Raw genomic sequence first — 21575 nt, 5'->3', positions numbered from 1 at the left:
ACAGGATAAATATGGGGCATCTTTCTGAAGCATCAGTTTCGCTTGATTCTCTTGAAAGAGAAAAAATAATATACTTAGGGGTGACAGTCACATAGATTTCTAAGAGTATACCAGACTTCTCTCTGAAATGAGGCTTGGGTTGTCCTCTTTCTGATAAATTCCCAGATTTAACAGAAAGGCTGCCTTCTGCCATGAAGATACATTGATGTAAAAGTTTAAGAGGTGCTGGTGCACTTCTTGCTCTAACAGACGTGTGAGGATGTGTGACTCTAAACTGCACAGTGTACGGTTCCTGCCTATTTCATGTTTACTTTTCTACCTCTGCCTCTGGTTTTGGTCCCTGGCAGCTGCTGATTCATGGCAAAACCCCAGAGCTTGGATCAGAAGACTGAGTTTAAGTTTCATTATTGCCTTTTTTTTGTAGTCATCATATCAATCCCTGTCTGTCACTAAGTGATTGTGACAACACCTTGTACAGTTGTTGGTGGCATTAAATCTGATGGTATATAAGAGTATTTTGTAAAAACTGTAATGTACGATGTGACTGTAGGCGCTTGCAGTTCTCATGAGTATTACTGCTCTTCTTTTCCAAAGTTGAGAGAATATCAGCAGAGGAACAGCCCTGATGTTTGGCAGGAGTAAAGAGGAAGAAAAAGAAAAAAAATGGCAGTAGCACTGAGACAACCACTTCTGGTAGTTGCCACTCACCTGGGGATGTGAGTCTTGGCTGGCCAGGCTCCTGAGGGCAGGGGGCCCAAAGGGCAGTAGAGGGTAATTGTTAAGATTGTGGAAGAACTGTCGGGTACTGGTTAAGAATTCTGGGTTCGAATCCTACCTCTCCATCTGCTAGGGATATGATTTAGGGCAAATTGCTTGAGTTCTCTTTGGGCCTCCTTTTTCACATCTGTAAAACAGGGGTGATGTTGTTTTACATATATTTGTGAAGTTTAAATGAGATTTGTTATCGCTGTTGTTTTTATGTTAATCCCTAGTACGGGGCCTACTGTAAACACCCAGGACACCCAGGAAATGGTAGTTGCTGTTTGATTTTCCTCATCCCCAGTCTCAAGGGGGAAACCAGGCCAGTGAGAACAGTCATTTGCCCATCAGGCTGTCCCTTTAGGAGTTACTGAAAGGGCCCCAGCGTGTGGTGAGGAGAGCCCCAGGCACTAGGATTAGGAGAAGATCTAACTTTTGAGTTCATCTTTGCCATCAGCTTGCTGAGTGACCACAGAAAAATCACTTCTTCCACTGGTCCTCAGTTTCCTCCTCTGTAAGATGATACTGGGTAAGATCAGTGTCTTTCGTTTTTTAGCTGGAGCCCCCTTTGTTCAAGTGAACCCTTACTCAGAAGTCTGGTTTTTAAAATAGAGGTGGAGGTCGTCTGGAGCTCTGCCAGATTCATCGCCCACGTCCTGGGCCTGAGGAGAGGGGTCCAGTGAGCGTATTAAGAGCTGCACTGGTCAGGCGACCCCACTCTGTGTGACTGCATCGCTTAGGGGACTTTCCCATCTATTTGTTCCTGCCCCTGGCAAGGCAGCAGGTGGCCATTTTGTGGGAGGAGGTCAAAACCACAGGTCATGGTTTTGACCTCCTCCACTCTTCTTCAGCATTTCGTTTCCCTGAACCTATATCTTCCTCATTTCCTGACTTTCTTGCCTCTCTCTAAGCGACTCTTTCTCCCCCTGCCCTTGTTTTTCCCTTTTCGCCTCCTGTAGATTCAGGACTTTGTGAAGGTGCTGCGTTCCCCACATTGGACAAATGGAAGGTGAGAGAGTGCTGAGACTCCTCCATGGCTTGCTCTCTCCAGCTGTGCATGCCCTTAGGCTTCTCTCATTTTGGGGGATACTTTGCCTTTGGCTTATTTTATTTTGCTGCCTTAACCTTCAGCCTGTTTTTGTCCGCTTCTTCACTTGCTTGATTGATTGGGTTTTTTTCCTTCCCCCACATCTTTTATCATTTTAGAGAAGGTGTGACATACCTTAAAGTTTAAAAACAATTTGAGAATAACTTTCAGAGCAGGCATGTGGGATTTGGGACTTTTTTTTGTTTTGAGATGGAGTCTTGCTCTGTCACCCAGGCTGGAATGCAGTGGCACAATGTCAGCTTGCTGCAATCTCTGCCTCCCGGGTTCAAGCCATTCTCTTGCCTCAGCCTCCTGAGTAGCTGGAATTACAGGTGCCCATCACCATGCCCAGCTAGTTTTTGTACTTTTAGTAGAGACAGGGTTTCACCATGTTGGCCAGGCTGGTCTCGAACCCCTAACCTCAAATGATCGGCCCTCCTTGGCCTCCCAAAGTGCTGGGATTACAGGCATGAGCCATCATGCCCGGCCTGAGATTTGGGCTTTTGAGTGCCCAGTGTGATACTCTCAGACTAGGAGGGATGGAGAAAAAAACCCAACCAACTTTTAGGTTTTGCCCTAAAGGCAATCATTAGACCACATAGAAGTTTGTGATTTTTTAAAATTAATTCACTTTGGTTTAAGAGTAGAGAATATAGGGTTAAGAGAAAATGAGTTCACATTACAGTTGGAAGGATTGAATCTATTTTTTTGGAGGAACTAACTGTGAAAGATATGAGGTTAACCAAACAGATAAGTGACCGAAACATTCTGCCCCTAATCTCTTTAAAATCAAACGGACACTTAGCCATATTCATTGGGCTCTTGATAGCAAAGACACTTTGCTAAATAAACAATGGAGAGAATAGATGAACAAGCTAGGCTGCACACTGAGTGAGGCAGACTCCTCTGAAGGAGGAAAGAGAGAATTTTGGAAAATTCCAAATGCTCAGCTGAAGGGAAGGTTGGTTCCGAATGGACTCGAGGCCGGAGGAAGTGGCATTTGAGGCTGGCTTGAAGATTTAAGGTGGGTAAACATTCATCCATAAGGGGAGTGGGGGAGGCAGGGGGAGTGGTGAGGTCATGGTCATCATTATGAACTCACAGAGCACCTTTCAGGAGCACAGGGAGCCTGGTGGGGGGCAGGGCATGGGGGTACACGGGGCTAGGAGATGACTTCCTCTGGTTGTGATTTGGCATTTCCTTCATATCTAACTTGCCTGGGGGGCTCCTGACAAGCCAGAGGAGCAGGGCACAAATGGCACCAGATCCTGTTGAAGATGGGCATGGGGAGGGGGACTAAGACAGAGCACCCTTGGCTGCTGTTAGAGAGTTGTTCAGTCATCACACCTGTTACCCCCGCAGTCGGTCAGGTCTGTCTAGGTGCTGTAACTCACCTTGCCAGCTCAGAGGAGATACTGAGTGGTTCTGTGGGGAGCACAGGCCTAAGGGCATCCTGCAGCTGTGTATTTGGCTTTTTCTCTGCCAGTGGTCCAGTGGATTAGGGGGTCTGGAGCCTGTTTTCTAATGCTGTGAGATTGTGTGCCCAGCCCAGGTCTCTCTGTTCTGGAAACAGAGGCCCAGATCCACATATTTCCTTCTTGCTGTTTAGTTTTAGTGTTTGTTTTTGAGGCAAGAGTCTGGCTCTTTCTCCTGGAGTGCAGTGGCGGGATATCGGCTCACTGCAACCTCTGCCTCCTGGGTACAAGTGATTGTCATGCCTCAGGCCTTCCGAGTAGCTAGGATTACAGGCACCCACCACTGTGCCCGGCTCATTTTTTTGTATTTTTAGTAGAGACGGGGTTTTGCTGTGTTGCCCAGGCTGGTCTGGAACTCCTGGCCCCAAGTGATCCACCAGCCTCGGCCTCCCAAAGTGCTGGGATTACATGCATGAGCCACTGCACCTGGCTCCTTGCTGCTTTTATACCTTCTCCATATCCATAACTGTTTCCCATGTAAGTTTTTTTTTAAATTTCTCATTTTTATTACCATGTAAATTTTCTTTCTTTCTTTCTTTCTTTTTTTTTTGAGATGGAGTCTCGCTCTGTCACCCAGGCTGGAGTGCAGTGGTGTGATCTTGGCTCACTGCAACCTCTGCCTCCCAGGTTCATGCCATTCTCCAGCCTCAGCCTCCCAAGTAGCTGGGACTACAGGCACCCGCCACCACACCCGGATAATTTTTTGTATTTTTAGTGGAGACGGGGTTTCACTGTGTTAGCCAGGATGGTCTCGATCTCCTGAACTTGTGATCAGCCCGCCTCGGCCTCCCAAAGTGCTGGGACTACAGGCGTGAACCACCGTGCCCAGCCAACCATGTAAGTTTTCTACTCCAGGAGTGTAGGTCTGTGATTGCAGTATCCTAAGTAGAGCTGATAACATTTCCAGAAGTAGGGAATAATGGAGAGAGAAAAAAATCTTAATGGGATGGGACCATTTGAGGAGAGTAGGCTTTATTTTTTTTAAACTCCATTCTTAGCTACAAGACTTAAAATTATCTTCCGTTCTTCCAGCCTCTACAGCACTTGCTCTAAGGAGGGAAGCAGATTTGGGTTTTCAGAGGCCAGGACCAAAGGGTCCAGTGAGCAGGCAGTCCTTTCCCTGGAGCGAGGTGTAGCCACTTCCTCCAAACCCAGCTTCCCTGTCCAGGCCCTGGCTCCCTGGTGGTTTTCTCTTGTCAAGCTTAGCTGGTCAGCCAGCTTTTTCCACTGTCTGCCCACCTGGCCTGTTGGATATTAGAAGATCTCTAGAGCCAGATGCTTGTGCCAAGAGTAAGGCCAGAGCCTGGAGACAGGCCGGGTGGGGCTCTGGTCAAGCAAGTAGGTCCAGTTCAGGGCAAGGGAGAGGCTCCAAATGACTCCAAGTCCTGAATCCTAGGATGGTCCCCAGCTTCAAGGCCACCCTTGGTCACCTTCCTTTGACTCTCCCAAGGAAACAGCACAACCAAGAAATTGTGGATCAACTAGAATCACACTAGTAATGTAATTTCTTTGCTCACAGCATGACTGCTGGGTTTGGGGGGCACTCAGATGTAGAGGTGCTAGTCTCGTCTTGCTGACCCCCAGCCTGGGAAGAAGGCTCACCCCCCAGGTTCCACCTCATCCCCACAGGGTCCCTGATAACCTGGTCCCATGGGTGGGCCTGTCCTGGGGCATTGGTGGAATTCTGGGGGCATGTCTTTGCTGTGCCATCTCTGCCTCCCCCTAGTAAGAGCTGTGTCTTCCTCTTCCTATAGGAAAAGCAAGAAAGCCAGCAAAACCAGGGAACCCTAAAGAGGCAGTTAGAGGTGAGTGGAGGGTGTGAAGTTCCCTCCTGTCCTCTGGAGAATGTTGCTTTCCTTCTCTTTCAGCACTTGCTTGGCTTTTCTCCCAAAGGTTCAAATTCAGAGAACCAACAAACTGATGTCTGAGAAAGGAAAATTAAATACTGAACTGTATCATATGCAACGTGCTGCCAGGCACTTTGAAGGTGGGAATCTGGGCACCCTGTCATCCTTCAACCTGGTGCTTTGATAGGCCTTTAGGGGGAGTCCTTTGGGCCCCACCTCAACCTCTCTCATTTCAGGAGAGTCCACGGATCTGGCCAGCGGCCTGCAGTATTCCCAGCAGTGTGTGGGAGAGCTGGATTGGACTCTTTGCTGTCTCCATGCAGCAGAAGAACATGGACAGTATGAGTCCTACCACCTGCCCCATCCCTTGGCAGCCCAGCTTCCCAGGTGGAGGAGTGAGGGACCTTTAGGTCCCTTCTGCAGGATGGAGTGTCCTGCCCAGAAAGCAGCATGGGCCATTTCTCATTGTTTTTGTGTGTGGTTGTTAGAGGCAGCCTGCGGCTGAGTTGGCTGCTGTGGATGAGTTGGGGGGCGCTGTGGGGAGCAAGCAGAGCTTGGACGTGGAGCACTGGATGCAGAGCTTAGAGGCCAAGTGCCTACCCTGCCTTCACTTGGCTGTGGCCTTAGCCAAATCTTAGGTGTGGGATATGGTACTTGCACTGTGAAAGTACAGAAGAGTATCTTTAGTATGTTACCATTTGTGGAGAGAGAAGGACCGTGTGTGTGTGTGTGTGTGTGTGTGTGTGTGTGTTGTGTGTAAGTACTATGACAATATACATAAAACATGCTTGAAAGTGGTCTCAGAGCCAGACTGGGTCTGGCTGCGTTTTCTTGAGGCCCAAAAATGAGAAGCAAACTAGGAAAGAAGGGGATTTATTGCTGTAACTGGATACAGAGAGAAGGCTGGAGAGAATTCCACCAGACCAACTCGAAATGTTACAGTATTCTTAGCGTTTATATAGGTTGGGGTTATGTGTCTATGTACAGTATAGCATTCGCCTAAGTCTATTGATAACTAATTTTGTTTCAACTAGAAGGTCAGAGGCAAAAAATGCTTGCTAAGTCTGATTAAGCTGTGAGGGCCCTGGTACCTTCAAGGTCTGTCTACTGTGGTACCTGAATGATTATTTCTATCTTACCTCTCTTACAGCTTGGTCTGGAGACTGCCTTAGACTCTCCGATGAATCTATTCAAACAGCTGCCTCTGTTACCTTGACTCGTCTCAGATTCCGTCGACCCGAGACAAGGAATATAAGACTGTCTCTATTATTTTGACTTGCTCCAGGTTAGGGAGAAGCCTATGCAAGGGTCCTACTGACCATATGTTTCATTTTTAGCTTTGATACCTGGGCACGGATTTCCCTAGGTTTAACTATTTGCTCAATGTTAAGGCAGCTCTGTGGAAATTTGTTTGTATAACTGGAGTGTGGTGCAGGGCTCTCTGTGTGACTGTCATGAAGGCCTGTCTGTGTGACTATCAGGGAGAATTGGCCTGCCACAAAAGGATTCATACAAAACTCAGGAGAGAGAAACAGGGTGGCTGGGAGATATTTCACTTCTGTAACTTCTGAGTTTGGGACTATGTGAATTTATCATTCTTTCAAAAAGTGAACAAAAAATTAATTTCCTCCTTCCTTTCTGTGTCCCAACCCCCAGTGAAAAAAAGGGCTTAGAGAATCAGATATACCTGGGTGTTCAAATCTCGGCTCTGTCTGAGTGATCTTAGGCAAGCAATTAACCTCTAATACCCCATGTTTTTTATCTACGCAATAGAGGTAAAAATAGTAACTGTCTCATATGGTGGTTGTGAGAATTAAATGGGATTGCTAGCATGGTGCCTGGTGAAGCGCTCAAAGCTTCAAACAGTGGTAGTAATAAGGGTAATAACAATAGCAATATTCTCTGATCTCTCTGGGCCTCTGGTAGCCAGCTATAAATTCGATCTCTTTCCCCGTCGCTTCCACCCTTATTGAGTTCTTTGAGAAACAAATGAGACTATAGGCTTGGAAATGCCATGAAAACATGTCAGCTGTGATTGAGAGTAAGGAAGTGTTGACTGGGGAATAGTTATTATAGCTATTGTTACTGGCCAGCCAGCTGCTCCTCTGACTGTTATGTCCTGACTTAACCTTTCTGTATTTGCAGTATAACAAGGAGGTAACCAAAGACAGAGATGCCCTCAGGCTGGAGTCGTACAAGAACAGGTAGGATGGGGGAGGGTGGGATGGGAGGTGTGGGGCCCTTAGCGTGGGTGATGTGCTGGGAGGTAGGAGGGCTGCAGGTGAGCATGGTGAGGTGATCATACAGGTTTGCATGTGTGCACAGGCTACGCTTTAGGGCCGGCTGTGCCCCTGACTCATGGTTTGGCCTCGGGGAACTCATATCTTCTCACTGGACTACCACCTGTGACTTTTGATTCCTGAGGTGACTTCCAATGCCATGGTTCTGTGGTTGTGGGGTGAGGTGAGGATAGAGGAGCAGTCCTTTCTGCTCTTCATTGATTCCACAGTAGTCCTTTCTGTTCTTTGTTCATTCCTTTCTCTACTGCCTCTGGCCATAGCCAAAACAATGAGGACCGGAAGCAGAAGAACTCAGAACTAGAAGAGAAGCTTCAAGTCCTAGTGACCGAAGATTTCGACTCAATCTGAAGCAACTGCAAAGGAAGCTGGAGAGGGCTAAGATCCTGCTTCAGGCAAGAGGCTGCAGCCCCAGGGGTGGTGGGAGTCCCATCCAGCTGGGGACATGGTCTAGGGATCATGCAGGTTATGGGGAGGCTCCAGCCAAGAGCTGGAAAATTTGGGTCCTTGTTCTGGTCCTGCCATAGAATCCTCTAGAGACTGCTAAAAATCTACAAACTGGGCCCTGCCATAGACCTGGGGAACCAGAATCTCAGGGTTAGGGCTTAAATTTGTTTTAAATGCATCATGGATGAAAACCATTATTATATAGATTACACTTATAAGACTAGCTCATGAGTCTGTTTATTTCCTTCTGAGGTTCAAGCCAACACTTCAACTATTCCACGGTGATAATAGATAGTAGAGTTTTTGTTTGTTTTTTTCTTGGGATGGGGCCTCCCTCTATCACTAGGGCTGGAGTGCAGTGGCATGACCTCAGCTCACTGCAACCTCCACCTCCCAGGCTCAAGTGATCCTCCTGCCTCAGCCTCTCAAGTAGCTGGGACTACAGGTGCATGCCACCACTCCTGGGTAATTTTTGTATTTGTACAGATGGGGCTTTGCCATGTTGCCCAGGTTGGTCTTGAACTCCTGACCTCAAGCAATCCACCCACCTCAGCCTCCCAAAGTGTTGTTATTATAGGCATGAGCCACCATCCTTGGCCTGAGATCTTTTTAAAAATTATTTAATATTTTATTTCTAAAGCAAAGCAACTTCACAGTAGAGATCTTTATTGACCAAGTTGTACATTGAGCTCAGCTCTAGACCTTTTAAAGGGCACTGTGTGGAATGGCCCAGGATCCCCAGATCTGAACTTCTCACTCTTTACCATTCAATTTGATTCTAGGAAGTCAGCGCGAAACAGTCTTAGATTCCCTGCCTCCAGACCTTATTTTCCTGCCTCATAGAGCTTTATGTTACTGTCCTTTTGAGAGAATCCAGATTCAGACTTTCAGTTCTGTGGCTGTGGGCCAAAACCAACAAAGACCCAAATCCTCTGTCCTTGGGAGCTTGAGGAGACTTTACCAGTTCATGGTCCTAGTGGGTCTGAGAACTTTGCCTTTAAAATCCACTCCTGGCCCCTGCCTACTGCTTCATGGCCTGAGGAATAGAGTGGAGGGGGCCACCCTTGGTCACCTTCCTTTGACTCTCTCCAAGAAACAGCACAACCAAAAAATTGTGGATCAACTGGAAGTAGTAATGTGATTTCTTTGCTCACGGCATGACTGCTGGGTTTGGGGGGCACTCAGATGTAGAGGTGCCAGTCTCATCTTGCTGACTCCCAGCCTGGGGAAAAAGGCTCACCCCCGAGATTCCACCTCATCCCCACAGGGTCCCTGATAACCTGGTCCCATGGGTGGGCCTGTCCTGGGGCATTGGTGGCATTCTGGGGGCATGTCCCTTGCTGTGCCATCTCTGCCTCCCCCAGTAAGAGCTCTGTCTTCCTCTTCCTATAGGAAAAGCAAGAAAGCCAGCAAAACCAGGGAGAGCCCTAAAGAGGCAGTTAGAGGTGAGTGGAGGGTGTGAAGTTCCCTCCTGTCCTCTGGAGAATGTTGCTTTCCTCCTCTTTCAGCATCTGCTCGGCTTTTCTCCCAAAAGTTCAAATCAGACAATTGGAATCTTGATGTTTGAGAAAGCAGAATTGAAGACAGCACTGTATCACACTGAACATGCTGCTGCCAGGCAGTTTGAAGGTGGGAATCTGGGAACCCGTCATCCTTCAACCTGGTGCTTTGACAGGCTCTTAGGGGTAGTCCTTTGGGCCCCATCTCAACCTCTCTCATTTCAGAAGAGTCCACAGATCTGGCCAGCTGCCTGCAGTATTCCCAGCAGTTTACGGGAGAATTGGAACGAACTCTCTTTGCTCTCTCCACGCAGCAGAAGAACATGGACAGTGTGAGTCCTACAGCCTCCCTCATCCCCTGGCAGCCCAGCTTCCCAGATGGAGGAGTTGAAGCTGGTTATGAAGCCCTTGATGCTAACCAGCAGTTACAGCAGGCCATGGAGGAGCGGGCACAGCTGGAAGTACACCTGGGGCAGGTGAGGCTTTGCAGAGGGAGGGATGTGGAAGGAAGATGACCCCAGGTGGCCAGGAGCGGGTGAGGACCAGTGACAGCCCTTCCTAACTTCTGTGCCCATTCTTGCAGGTAATGGAGTCACTGAAACAACTACAGATGGAGAAAGATCAACACGCTGAGAATCTGAAAGGAGAGAGCGCCTTGTGGTGGCAGAGGATGCGGGAGATGTCAGAGCAGGTGAGACCTGACCCTTCAGCCCCCACCATAGATAGGTCACTTGATTGTTCCAGGCATCTGTGAAATGGGAGGAGCACAGCCAGAGGTGGTCATGGGTCTGGGCTTTGTGGAGGTAGGGGCAGAGAGGGAGATGGTAGCTTGTCCAGCTGGCAGCCCCTCTCTGCAGGGCCCTTTCCCCCTGTGCTTCTGGCAGGTGCACACGTTGAGGGAGGAGACGGCGCATAGCATGAGTCGAGTACAGGAGCTGGAGATGAGCTTGGCTGAACTAAGGAACCAGATGGGTAAGCTGGGGCTGGGGTGACCTGGGAGCAGGACTGGCATCAGAGGGCTGTGGGGATGGCTTAGAATGCCAGAGAGGTGGATGCATGGAAAGGCTTTGAGGCAGAGGGAAAGAGGTCTGTGCCAGGAGGCGGCAAGTCTTGTAATTGTCATGAGCCTCAATGTCCCCATCAGCAAAGAAGAAAAAGTGCGTGTTGTCAGCCACCCACAGTTGTCTCTATCTGAAAGTGGCTTGGAAGATTGGCTACCATCAGGGTGCAAGGAATCATTAGCAGGGAGGCCAAGTTTGGGGAGCCTGAGGGGAGCAGTGGATCAAGAGGAGGGTTTTTTTTTTGAGAATGCAGAGGGTTTTTTTGAGAATCATTAGCAGGGAGGCCAAGTCTGGGGAGCCCGAGAGGAGCTGTGTACCAAGAGGAGGGTGTTTTTGAGAATCCAGAGGCCCTTATTGTCTGCTTCCTTTCTCAGCTGAATCCCCACCCCTGGAGCCCCCAGCAGGGGGCGCAGCCCTCATGTGAAGCGGCACTTCTGAGGGGACCTGTGAGCCAGAGCCCTGCTTTGATGGCTGTGGATGAGAGGGGATGATTTTTCTAATCTGCCTCCATCCTTCCCAGTGCCGTGGGAGGCAGACACCAAGTTCTGCGGTCTCCAGCTGCAGTGGGTGGCGTGATTGCTTCTCTCTGTCCAGAACAGTGAGAATATGGAGATCAACAACGCACTTTAGTCTGAGCAGCATGTCAAGGAGGAGCTGCAGGAGAAGCTGGGCGAGCTGTAGGAGATGGTAGCCCTTGCTGATTATGCCACTGCAAGGGAGAAGGGAAGGGAGAAGAGAGAGGCAGCTACATTGTACATTGCCCAGACTACTACTTCCTCATCACTGTCCTCTGCCCAGGAGGGGCCCAGTTAGGGTCACTCTGTGGCACAGACTGGCCTTCTGGAAGAACAGTGCCTTTCTCTTCCCTGACTTTGGTACACCTTCCTCCAGCCTGCTGTGGCTGCCACAGGTCAGAACCTGCTGCTGTCTTTTGCTGAACTCCAGGGGGAGCGAGGTCCTCATGTATTCATGAAGGAGGCCGGGCAGCCCCTGCTTTGAGCTTCGGCCATTCAAAATGCTGCCTAGCAGCCCAAGGCCTGGGCAAACCATATCCACACCCCCGAGTGGCTCCAAGCATGCGTGACTGTCACTGTCATTGCGTAAGCATCTGTCATACCTGTTCCACACTCTTGTGTCCAAGCCACTGAGGCACCTTCTCTCCTGCATGGCCCCCTAATGCCCTGCTTTGTTCTGTGACAGATGCCAAAGACAATGCTGCGTCTGTCTAGCCACCTGCCAATGACACCGTGTTACCTGGTGGTGTCCCTTGCCCTGGTGCCAGTCTTGCTAGCATAGCGGCACCTCAGGTTCATGCCTCCTCCTCCTCTGCCCACTGCCCTCCTGTACCTACTATGGATTCTCTTCTCTTTTCACAAGTAGTTTGTTCCCTAGGGCCAGGTGCCCTTCCTGGGGACTGGGCTGGGGGAAGGCTGAGACTGGGCTTTTCCTTGAGGTTTGGGGAGATAGAATATTGTTGGAATGAGCTTGAGAACTTGGCTCACCTGTCCTCGGTGATTCTTACAGAAATTGAATGACCATCTCATATGTTTCTTCCCACACAGAATCATCATGCCAGCCCCAATCTCATGGATGAAAGCAAGTGAGTGTCTCTTATCAGGGCAGCAGTCTCTAGGCTGAGGGAGTCAGGGAGGCCACTGTCTAACACCTTCTTTCCCATTGAGCCACCTGCACCCCTGATGCCTGTGTCTCTGCCCTTAGGACCTTCTCATTAACCGAGAGCCTGCAACAACTCTCCCAACAGCTCAATGGCGTTGTTTTTGAGGAACTTCAGAAATTGAGGGGAGTGCGGGGGAAAGGAAAGTATGATAGAAAGAAACTGAGGCAGGAATCACCAGAGAGAGGAAAGATCCTGGGACCGGCCGATTTGCTGGGCCATGTTGAGGAAGTTGCCTCTTCCCTGAGGCTTCTTCCTTGAGGCTGTTCACATGAAGGAGTTGTACCCCGTGGCTGGTTACATCATTTTATCCTACTGTAGAAACACCAGATGAGAGCTGCTTGGGAGGGAGGGATGGTGGGGAGTTAAAAGCCATGAGAGAAGTTGGCACAAAGAGGTTACAGGATGAAGGGTCCAAGTTTGGCAAAAAAGAAAATGTTGCCAGTTGCTGGGGAAGAAAGGAAGTCAGAGGGCTTAGACATGGAGGGGACAGAAGATTTCCATGCGCACTCTCATCTCTTGTAGTCAGCAACAGGTATCTGTGCGGAGGGCTCTGGATCATCCGCTACCCTGAAGGATCTGGAAGTAAGAGGCCCTGGGCCATGACCCAGTGACCCTGCAGGCCAGCCCTCCAACCTCCTCCCACAGTGGGGGCTGGGTGCCCCTCTGCCAGCTGAGACCACTCACACCCTCCCCCCAACCCTAATGATTGCTCTCTCTACCTCTCCCCTCAATCCTCCTCCAACTCCTCCTCTCTTCACGTGCCTCAGAGCAGATACCAAGAGGTAACAGTCGCCCTGGACTCGAGTTATATAACAATCAGTCGACTGAATAAAACCATCGAGTCATTGGTAAGAGTTCAATGGGGTCCACCAATTCCACGCTGCAAGTCCTGGGCTCCAGTTTCCCCTTGGGGCCCTGAAGAAAGGGCTGAGGGTCCCTGATGCCAAGGGCAAATGGGGGGCAGGGGGGCCGAGGCCTCAGCTAGAGGGACCCCAGAGCACGGAGCATGCATCATGGCTCTTCTGTTGCTGCCCTCTTTGCCTACTGTCTCTTCTCCAGACACCCCTGCTCCAGCCCTTGCCACACATGTCCTGGGGTTGTGGCTTCTCAGGGAAGCACTGGCCTGATTGGTTGTCAGGAGCCCCGTATTTCCACTCTGACTCAGGCCCTAATTTGCTCTTTGATTCTGGGCAAGCCACCTCTCCTCCTTGGGCTTGTGTTTCCCGAGGAGGTAGAGTTAGAGAGTATCAAAAGTCTCTGTTAGCTCTGAGAGTCCACGATTTAAAGGTCCAGTAGAATGTAAGCCTCAGGGCCAAGGGATCCTGTCTGTCCTTTTCTGTCCTATATCTCTGCTATGAAGAACCATACCTGGCCCGTATGTGCTCAGTCAATGTTTGTTGAGTGAATGCACCTTTCTAAATCACAAGCTGGTAGAAGGGTGAGCTTTTCTCAAACTCCATCTCTAAAGGTTTATGTTACTGTCCTTTCGGGAGAATCCAGATTCGGACTTTCAGTTCTGTGGCTGTGGGCCAAAACCAACAAAGACCCAAATCCTCTGTCCTTGGGAGCTTGAGGAGACTTTACCAGTTCATGGTCCTAGTGGGTCTGAGAACTTTGCCTTTAAAATCCATTTCTGGCCCCTGTCTACCGCTTCCTGGTCTGGGGAATAGAGTGGAGGGGGTCATCCTTGGTCACCTTCCTTTGACTCTCCCCGCAGAAACAGCACAACCAAAAACTTGTCAAGCAACTAGAAGAAATGATTTGTTTGCTCACGGCATGACTGCTGGGTTTGGGGGGCACTCAGATGTAGAGGCCCCAGTCTCGTATTGCCCACCCCCAGCCTGGGGAAAAAGGCTCACTCCCCAGATTCCACCTCATCCCCACAGGGTCCCTGATAACCTGGTCCCATGGGTGGGCCTGTCCTGGGGCATTGGTGGCATTCTAGGGGCATGTCCCTTGCTGTGCCATCTCTGCCTCCCCCTAGTAAGTGCTCTGTCTTCCTCTTCCTATAGGAAAAGCAAGAAAGCCAGCAAAACCGGGGAGCCCTAAAGAGGCAATTACAGGTGAGTGGAGGGTGTGAAGTTCCCTCCTGTCCTATGGAGAATGTTGCTTTCCTCCTCTTTCAGCATTTGCTTGGCTTTTCTCCTAAAGGTTCAATTCAGATAATTAGAATCTTGATGTTTGAGAAAGCAGAATTGAAGACAGCACTGTATCACACTGAACGTGCTGCCAGGCAGTTTGAAGGTGGGAATCTGGGCACCCGTCATCCTTCAACCTGGTGCTTTGACAGGCCTTTAGGGGGAGTCCTTTGGGCCCCATCTCAACCTCTCTCATTCTAGAAGAGGCCGAGGATCTGGCCAGCCATCTGCTGTATTCCTGGCAGCATGTGGGAGAGTTGGAGCAGGAGCAGAGGAAGGCAGATAGGGTGAGTCCAACCGCCTGCCCCATACCCTGGCAGCCCGGCTTTCCAGATGGAGGAGTGAGGGACCTTTAGGTCCCTTCTGCAGGATGGAGCGTCCTGCCCAGAAAGCAGCATGGGCCATTTCTCGCTGCTTTTGTGCGTGGTTGTTAGAGTCAGCCTGGGGCTGTGTCGGCTGCTGTGGGTGAGTTGGGGGGTGCTGTGGGGAGCGAGCACTGGATGCAGAGCTCGGAGGCCAAGTGCCTACCCTGCCCTTACCTGGCTGTGGCCTTGGTCAAGTCCTAGGTGGGAGATATAGTACTTGCACTGTGAAGGTACAGAAGAGTATCTTTAGTATGTTAACATTTGTGCAGAGAGAGGGAACACGTGTGTGTGTGTACTATGATAATATACATAAAACATGTCTGCAAGGATTTGTAAAAAACTCAGGAGAAAGGACCAGGGTGGCTGGGAGATATTTCCCTTCTGTATTTTCTGAGTTTTGGACTATGAGAATGTACCCTTCAAAAACTGAACACAAGATTATCCCCCTTTCCTTCTGTGCCCCCACCCCCAGCTGTTAAAAGTGGAGGGTGTCCAGCTTCTTGACGTCTTGAACAAGGAACTGGACAAAATGCACAAACAAAGCGAGGAAGGAATGAAAGGACTTATTGAAACTGAAAGCACACTCCACAGTGTGGGAGCACACCCGAGCATAAGGGCTCAAAGGCACCATTACAGAATTTTTGGGAGTTTACCCCCTAGAGGATTCCATTGGTTACTTGGGGTATGCCCTATGTAAATGGAGAGGATGAAGTAAAGTTACAAAGTCATTTAGCCATAGGCCCCATAGAGAGGATATTTCCTGTTATAGCTGAAGTGTGAACAGGCCTTATGTTCCCTGCCTCCAGATCCTATTTTCCTGCCTCACAGCGAAAAAATGGGCTTAGAGAATCAGATATACCTGGGTGTTCAAATCCCAGCTCTGTCTGAGTGATCTTAGACAAGCACTTAACCTCTAATACCCCATGTTTTTCAACGACACAATAGAGGTGATAATAGTAACTGTCTCCTATGGTGGTTGTGAGGATTAAATGGGATTGTTAGCATGGTGCCTGGTGAAGCACTCAATAAAGGTTCCAACAATGGCAGTCATAACGGTAATAACAATAGTAATATTCTCTTTTTTCTCTGGGCCTCTGGTAGCCAGCTATAAATTCGATCTCTTTCCCTGTCCCTTCCACCCTTACTGAGTTATTTGAGAAACAAATGAGACTGTGGGCTTGGAAATGCCTTGCAAACATGTCAGGCGTGATTGAGAGTGAGGAAGTGTTACTGTGGAATAGTCACTGTAGCTGTCGTTCCTAGTCTGCCAGCTGCTTCTCTGCCTGCTGTATCCTGACTTCACCTTTCTGTATTTTCAGTACAACAACCAGTTAACCAGAGACAGCGATGCCCTCAGGCTGGAGTTACACAATAACAGGTAGGACGGGGGAGGGTGGGATGGGAGGTGTGGGGCCCTTAGCGTGGGTGATGTGCTGGGAGGTGGAAGGGCTGCATGTGAGCATGGTGACGTGGTCACACAGGTTTGAATGCGTGCACAGGCTACGCTTTAGGGCCGGCTGTGCCTCTGACTCATGGGATAGCCTTGGGGAACTCATGTCTTCTCTCTGGCCTGCCACCTGTGACTTTTGATTCCTGAGGTCCCTTCCAGTGCCATGGTTCTGTGGTTGTGGGGTGAGGGTAGAGGGCTGATCACCAAAGCAGCCCTTTCTGTTCTTTGTTCATTCCTTTCTCTACTGCCTCTGGCCGTAGCAACAGCAATAAGGAGCTGAAGCAGGAGAACTCAGCTTTGGCAGAGCAGCTTCAAGTTGTACTGATTGACAAGGCAGGGATGCAGTGTGACTTGGAGGAGCTGAAAAAGAAACTGGAACTCACTGAGCTCACGCTTCAACAGGTGAGAGGCTGCAGCCCCAGGGGTGGTGGGGTATGGGAAGGCTCTAGCCAAGAGCTGGAAAATTTGAGTCCTTGTTCTGGTCCTGCCATAGAATCCTCTAGAGACTGCTAAAAATCTACAGATTGGGGCCCTGCCATAGATCTGGGGAATCAGAATCTCAGGGCTAGGGCTTAAATTTTTTCTTTTTTAATGCAGCATAGATGAAAATCATTATTTTATAGATTACACTTATACGGCTAGCTCATGAGCCTGTTTATTTCCTTCTGAGGTTTGAGCCAACACTTCGACTATTCCACGGTAATAATAGAGACTAGATTTCTTATTTTTTTGTTTGTTTGTTTTGGGACAGGGTCTCGCTCTGTCACCTGGGCTGGAGTGCAGTGGCGTGATCTCGGCTCATTGCAACCTTCGCCTTCCATGCTCAAGCAATCCTCCTGCCTCAGCCTCTCAAGTAGCTGGGACTATAGGCGCATGCCACCACGCCTGGGTAATTTTTGTATTTGTAGAGACAAGGCTTCGCCATGTTGCCCAGGCTGGTCTTTAACTCCTGAGCTCAAGCAATCCACCCACCTCAGCCTCCCAAAGTGTTGGGATTACAGGCATGAGCCACCATCCCTGGCCTGAGATCTCTTTAAAATTACCTAATTTTTTATTTCTAAAGGAAAGCACCTTCACAGTAGAGATCTTTATTGACCAAGTTGTACATTGAACCTAGCTCTAGCCCTTTTAAGGGGCACTGTGTGGAACAGCCCAGGCTCCTCAGATTGAAACTTCTCTTTCTTCATCATTCAGTTATCTAGCTGGTGTGAAGCCCCTGATGCTAACCAGCAGTTACAGCAGCCCACAGACGAATGGGCACAGCTGGAAGCACACCTGGGGCAGGTGAGGCTTTGCAGAGGGAGGGATGTGGAAGGAAGGTGACCCCAGGGGGCCAGAAGCATGTGAGGACCAGACAGCCCTTCCTAACTTCTGTGCCCATTCTTGCAGGTGATGGAGTGGCTGAAGTATCTGCAAATGGAGAGAGAGCAGTATGCCGAGTATCTGCATGGAGAGAGTGCCATGTGGTGGCAGAGGATGCGGGAGATGTCAGAGCAGGTGAGACCTGACCCTTCAGCCCCCACCGTAGATAGGTCACTTGATTGTTCCAGGCATCTGTGAAATGGGAGGAGCACAGCCAGAGGTGGTCATGGGTCTGGGCTTTGTGGAGGTAGGGGCAGAGAGGGAGATGGTAGCTTGTCCAGCTGACAGCCCCTCTCTGCAGGGCCCTTTCCCCCTGTGCTTTGGGCAGGTGCACACGTTGAGGGAGGAGACGGCGCATAGCATGAGTCTAGTACAGGAGCTGGAGACGATCTTGGCTGAACTAAGGAACCAGATGGGTAAGCTGGGGCTGGGGTGACCTGGGAGCAGGACTGGCGTCAGAGGGCTGTGGGGATGGCTGAGAATGCCCCAGGGAGGTGGATGCATGGAAAGGCTTTGAGGCAGAGGGAAAGAGGTCTGTGCTAGGAGACGGCAAGTCTTGTCATCTCCACGAGCCTCAATGTCCCCATCAGCAAAGAGGAAAAAGTGCGTGTTGTCAGCCACCCACAGTTGTCTCTATCTGAAAGTGGCTTGGAAGATTGGCTACCATCAGGGCGCGAGGAGTCATTAGCAGGGAGGCCAAGTTTGGGGAACCTGAGAGGAGCTATGCACCAAGAGGAGGGTTTTTTTTTGAGAATCCAGAGGCCCTTATTGTCGGCTTCCTTTCTCAGCTGAACCCCTGCCCCCGGAGCCTCCAGCAGGGCCCTCCGAAGTGGAGCAGAAGCTACAAGCAGAGGCTGAGCACCTGTGGAAGGAGCTGGAGAATCTGGCAGGACAGCTTCAAGCCCAAGTGGAAGAAAATGAGGGCTTGAGTCACCTGAACCAGGAGCAGGAAGAGGTTGCTCAGGATGTTGGAGCAAGAGGAGAAGTTGCTGAAGCAAGAGGAGAGGTTGCTGGAGCAAGAGGAGAGGTTGCTGGAGCTGCAGGAGAGGCTGCTAGAGCAGAAGCGGAAGGCCGCTTCCTTTCTCAGCTGAACCCCTACTCCCGGAGCCCCCAGCAGGGCCCTCCGAGGTGGAGCAGCAGCTACAAGCAGAGGCTGAACACCTGCGGAAGGAGCTGGAGAATCTGACAGGACAGCTTTAAGCCCATGTGCAAGAAAATGAGGGCTTGAGTCGCCTGAACCAAGAGCAGGAAGAGGTTGCTGGAGCAAGAGGAAAGGATTCTGGAGCAAGAGGAGAGGCTGCTGGAGCTTGAGTGGAAAGCCGAGCCTTGAGAGGAGCAGGTGGAGGCACTCAGGCAAACCGTGCGGAACGACCGTACCACCATCAGGCGCGCGCTCTCCCAGAAACACGAACTGAAGAAGTATCTGGGCGAGCTGAAGGAGATGGTAACCCCCGCCCAATTCAAGAAGGGCAGGGAAGTGGGCATCAGCCTCTGGGGAAGGGAGGTGGGAGGCCAGAGGCAGCTCCAGCCTGGGGTACAGGTGACCCTAGCAGCCTCCAGGGCAGTGCCGTGACTGTTTCTTGCTTCCTGCCCTCTGACTTTTAGAGGTGGATAGCCTTGGACTCCTCCCAATATCCTCTAGCTGGCTATTGTCCCAGCTAGAGACATGGAGCACCCCCAATCACAGGGAAAAAACAGTGGTATAAGAGGCTCCTTAGATTCAAACTGAATTCTGGCCTCGGCTCCACTGCTCACCATTGAACTACTTTCCATCTCTAAGTCTTGGTTTCTTTCACTTAAAAAGGAAATGAGCATTTTCCTCACAGAGGTGCTCAGAATTAAATGAGATAATACATGGAAAGCATTAGGCATGTAGCACACTTAGCAGATGGTGGTTGGCTCCTTCTGCTTTTCCACCTGTGGCTTACAGGTTAAATGGTGGGAAATGGGTGTGTGATTTGAGGCTGGGGAAGGAGGCATGGGGCTCTCCGCAAGGGAGGCGGTCACTTAGGCCTGGAGCAAGGGGCCAGGGGCCTGGGCAGGCGACAGAGTCCCACAGTACCCTTGCTACCCTATTTCTGGGCCCAGAATCTGGAAGCCAGCCACCACCTGCCCTCACACCCAGGGTCTTCCTGCAGGTGGAGCTGAAGAACCAAGAGGCTCAGAGCCTGCCGCAGCGGGGAGACCAGTGCCGAGGTCTCCTGCAGCAGTACTATCAGCAGCTGATCTCTGAGGAGGAGGCACTGCACAGGCAGTTATTTCTGCAGATCCAGCTCGTGGACCAGCTGCAGCACCAGAGAAAAGAGTAGCAGAGATGGCCTGCCAAGAGTTGCAGGAGACCCAGGAAAGGGAGTTGCTGAGGGCAGGTCCCCGAGGGGGATGAGACCTGGCAACATCCATGCCTTCTCATTCTCTTTCCTGACCCCTTAGGAGTGCCTGGAAGCAGAACCAGTAGCTACAGGCCCAGTTGAGTCTCATGGGTCTCCCTGGGGAAGGTACGGGGGAGACCAGTCACAGGAAGAGGAGAAAGTCCTTGGAGGAGCAGGGGACTGTTAGCAGCATAGGATTGAGGAGTTGGAAGAGACCCTTAGAACAGCTGATCATTATGCCGACGGGGTGTCCGCACTGAGTTCGGCATCAATATGGTGCCCTGGGAGTGGGGGACCACCAGGTTGCCTAAGGATGGGTAAACTGGCCCAGATCAGAAATGGATCAGGTCAGAACTCCCAGGTAGATAGGTAGTGGTACTGTGCCTGGGCAACATAGCGGGACCTTGGCTCTTTAAAAAAATGCAATAAAAATAAAGAGCAGCTACTCATTCCTCTCTGGGGAGGGGCTGGCCTAGGGTTACACAGTGAGGGTGGGGGCAGAGGTGGGCCCACTGTACTCCCTTGTTGGGTTGTCTGAGGACCCCTCTGGTCACTGCCCCGCCCCACCCCCATAGGAGATGGACTGGAGAGTGAGGAGGAGGAGGAGCCTTGGTCCATGCTGAGCATCCTGGAGGACCTGGAGAGCTGGGAGACCATGATGAGCCTGACTCCCCATGTCCCACCTTTGCTTCCTCCCTCTCTCCTCCCTCCCAGACACCCTTATGCTCTTGGTTTTTCTGCCTTCTGATTTCTTTGGACCCTCACCCCTTCCCTGGGAGCCAGTGGTCAGACACCATTTCACCTGAGACCAATAGGTGCACCCTCTGAGGCCCCAAGGGAAGGGCTTCTCTCTACTGCCCTGGCCCGTTCATCCTGTGTATCCCCCTACAAGAATGCGCACCTCCTGCCCGCAGGTGGCATTTTAAAACTTGGCTTTAGCCAGTGCCGAAGAGGAGCAGGCACAGCTACATGGGCAGCTGAAGGAGCAAAGGGTGCACTGCCAGTGCCTGTCTTACCCAGTGGCCTTGGCCCAGAAGGAGCCAGAGGCAGCAGCCTCAGCCCCAGGGACTGGGGGCGATTCTGTGTGGGGAGACCCACCGGGCCTTGCAGGGGACCATGGGGAAGCTGCAGGTGAGTGAGTCTCTCCTGGCATGGCCAAGAAGGGTGGGGGCGGGGCAGGTTGTTGCGGGGATGTGACCCCATTATTTTGACTCCAGAGCCGCTTTATGGAGCTCATGCAGGAGAAGGAGCGGGTGGAGAAACTGGAATGTCGCTGCATTCAGCTGTCTGGACAAACAGACACCATCAGTGAGCGAGAGGTCAGGGCATGGCAGGGGGAGCTGCAAGGTGGTCAGAGGGGCCCCAGTGTCTGAGCCCTGTCCTCCTGCAGGAAAGTACATCACATCATACCAGAGCCAGAGGTCAGTGCTGAAGACGTGGACCGGGAGAATGAGTACATAAGCAGGCTGGCTCAGGACAAGGAGGAGATGAAGGTAGGGCGTGCAACATCTCTGCAGGGGTGGAGGTGGGGGTGGGTGTGGGCACGGGCGTGGCAGCTGAGCACCCCTCCCTCCAGGTGAAGCTGCTGGAGCTGGTGTTGCAGCTTGTGGGCGACTGCAACAAGTGGCATGGCAGATTCCTGGCAGCTGCCCAGAACCCTGCTGATGAGCCTGCTCCATGGGACCCAGCCCCCCAGGAGATTGGGGCTGCCAACAAGCAGGGTGGTGAGTAGAGCCCTTGG

The 21575-nt window shown here is 50.9% G+C and overlaps 2 protein-coding genes across 2 annotated transcripts in view; both read left to right on the top strand.

Moving 5' to 3' along the window:
* The first annotated feature begins 425 nt into the window (after nucleotides 1-425).
* Nucleotides 426-10405, top strand: LOC134808454 (golgin subfamily A member 2-like). Its single transcript, XM_063794171.1, has 4 exons — nucleotides 426-9357; nucleotides 9726-9887; nucleotides 9995-10102; nucleotides 10296-10405. Exons 2-4 carry the CDS (start codon nucleotides 9735-9737, stop codon nucleotides 10401-10403), a joined length of 369 nt encoding a protein of 122 aa, XP_063650241.1. The 5' UTR covers nucleotides 426-9357; nucleotides 9726-9734; the 3' UTR covers nucleotides 10404-10405.
* The window catches only part of LOC467699 (golgin subfamily A member 2), a 71272-nt gene continuing 60100 nt past the window's right edge, over nucleotides 10404-21575 (top strand). The window contains 16 exon segments of the mRNA XM_063794425.1: nucleotides 10404-12998; nucleotides 14163-14394; nucleotides 14490-14575; nucleotides 15973-16031; nucleotides 16364-16505; nucleotides 17298-17387; nucleotides 17493-17600; nucleotides 17794-17881; nucleotides 18254-18648; nucleotides 19604-19770; nucleotides 20727-20915; nucleotides 20917-20965; nucleotides 21052-21142; nucleotides 21225-21269; nucleotides 21272-21327; nucleotides 21411-21558. Of these exon segments, the coding sequence (XP_063650495.1) occupies nucleotides 14247-14394; nucleotides 14490-14575; nucleotides 15973-16031; nucleotides 16364-16505; nucleotides 17298-17387; nucleotides 17493-17600; nucleotides 17794-17881; nucleotides 18254-18648; nucleotides 19604-19770; nucleotides 20727-20915; nucleotides 20917-20965; nucleotides 21052-21142; nucleotides 21225-21269; nucleotides 21272-21327; nucleotides 21411-21558 (1861 nt within the window). The 5' untranslated portion in view covers nucleotides 10404-12998; nucleotides 14163-14246.

Source organism: Pan troglodytes, chromosome 16, assembly GCF_028858775.2.
Source record: "Pan troglodytes isolate AG18354 chromosome 16, NHGRI_mPanTro3-v2.0_pri, whole genome shotgun sequence".
Classification (NCBI taxonomy): Eukaryota; Metazoa; Chordata; class Mammalia; order Primates; family Hominidae; genus Pan; species Pan troglodytes.
This window is presented reverse-complemented; position numbering and strand designations above follow the sequence as displayed.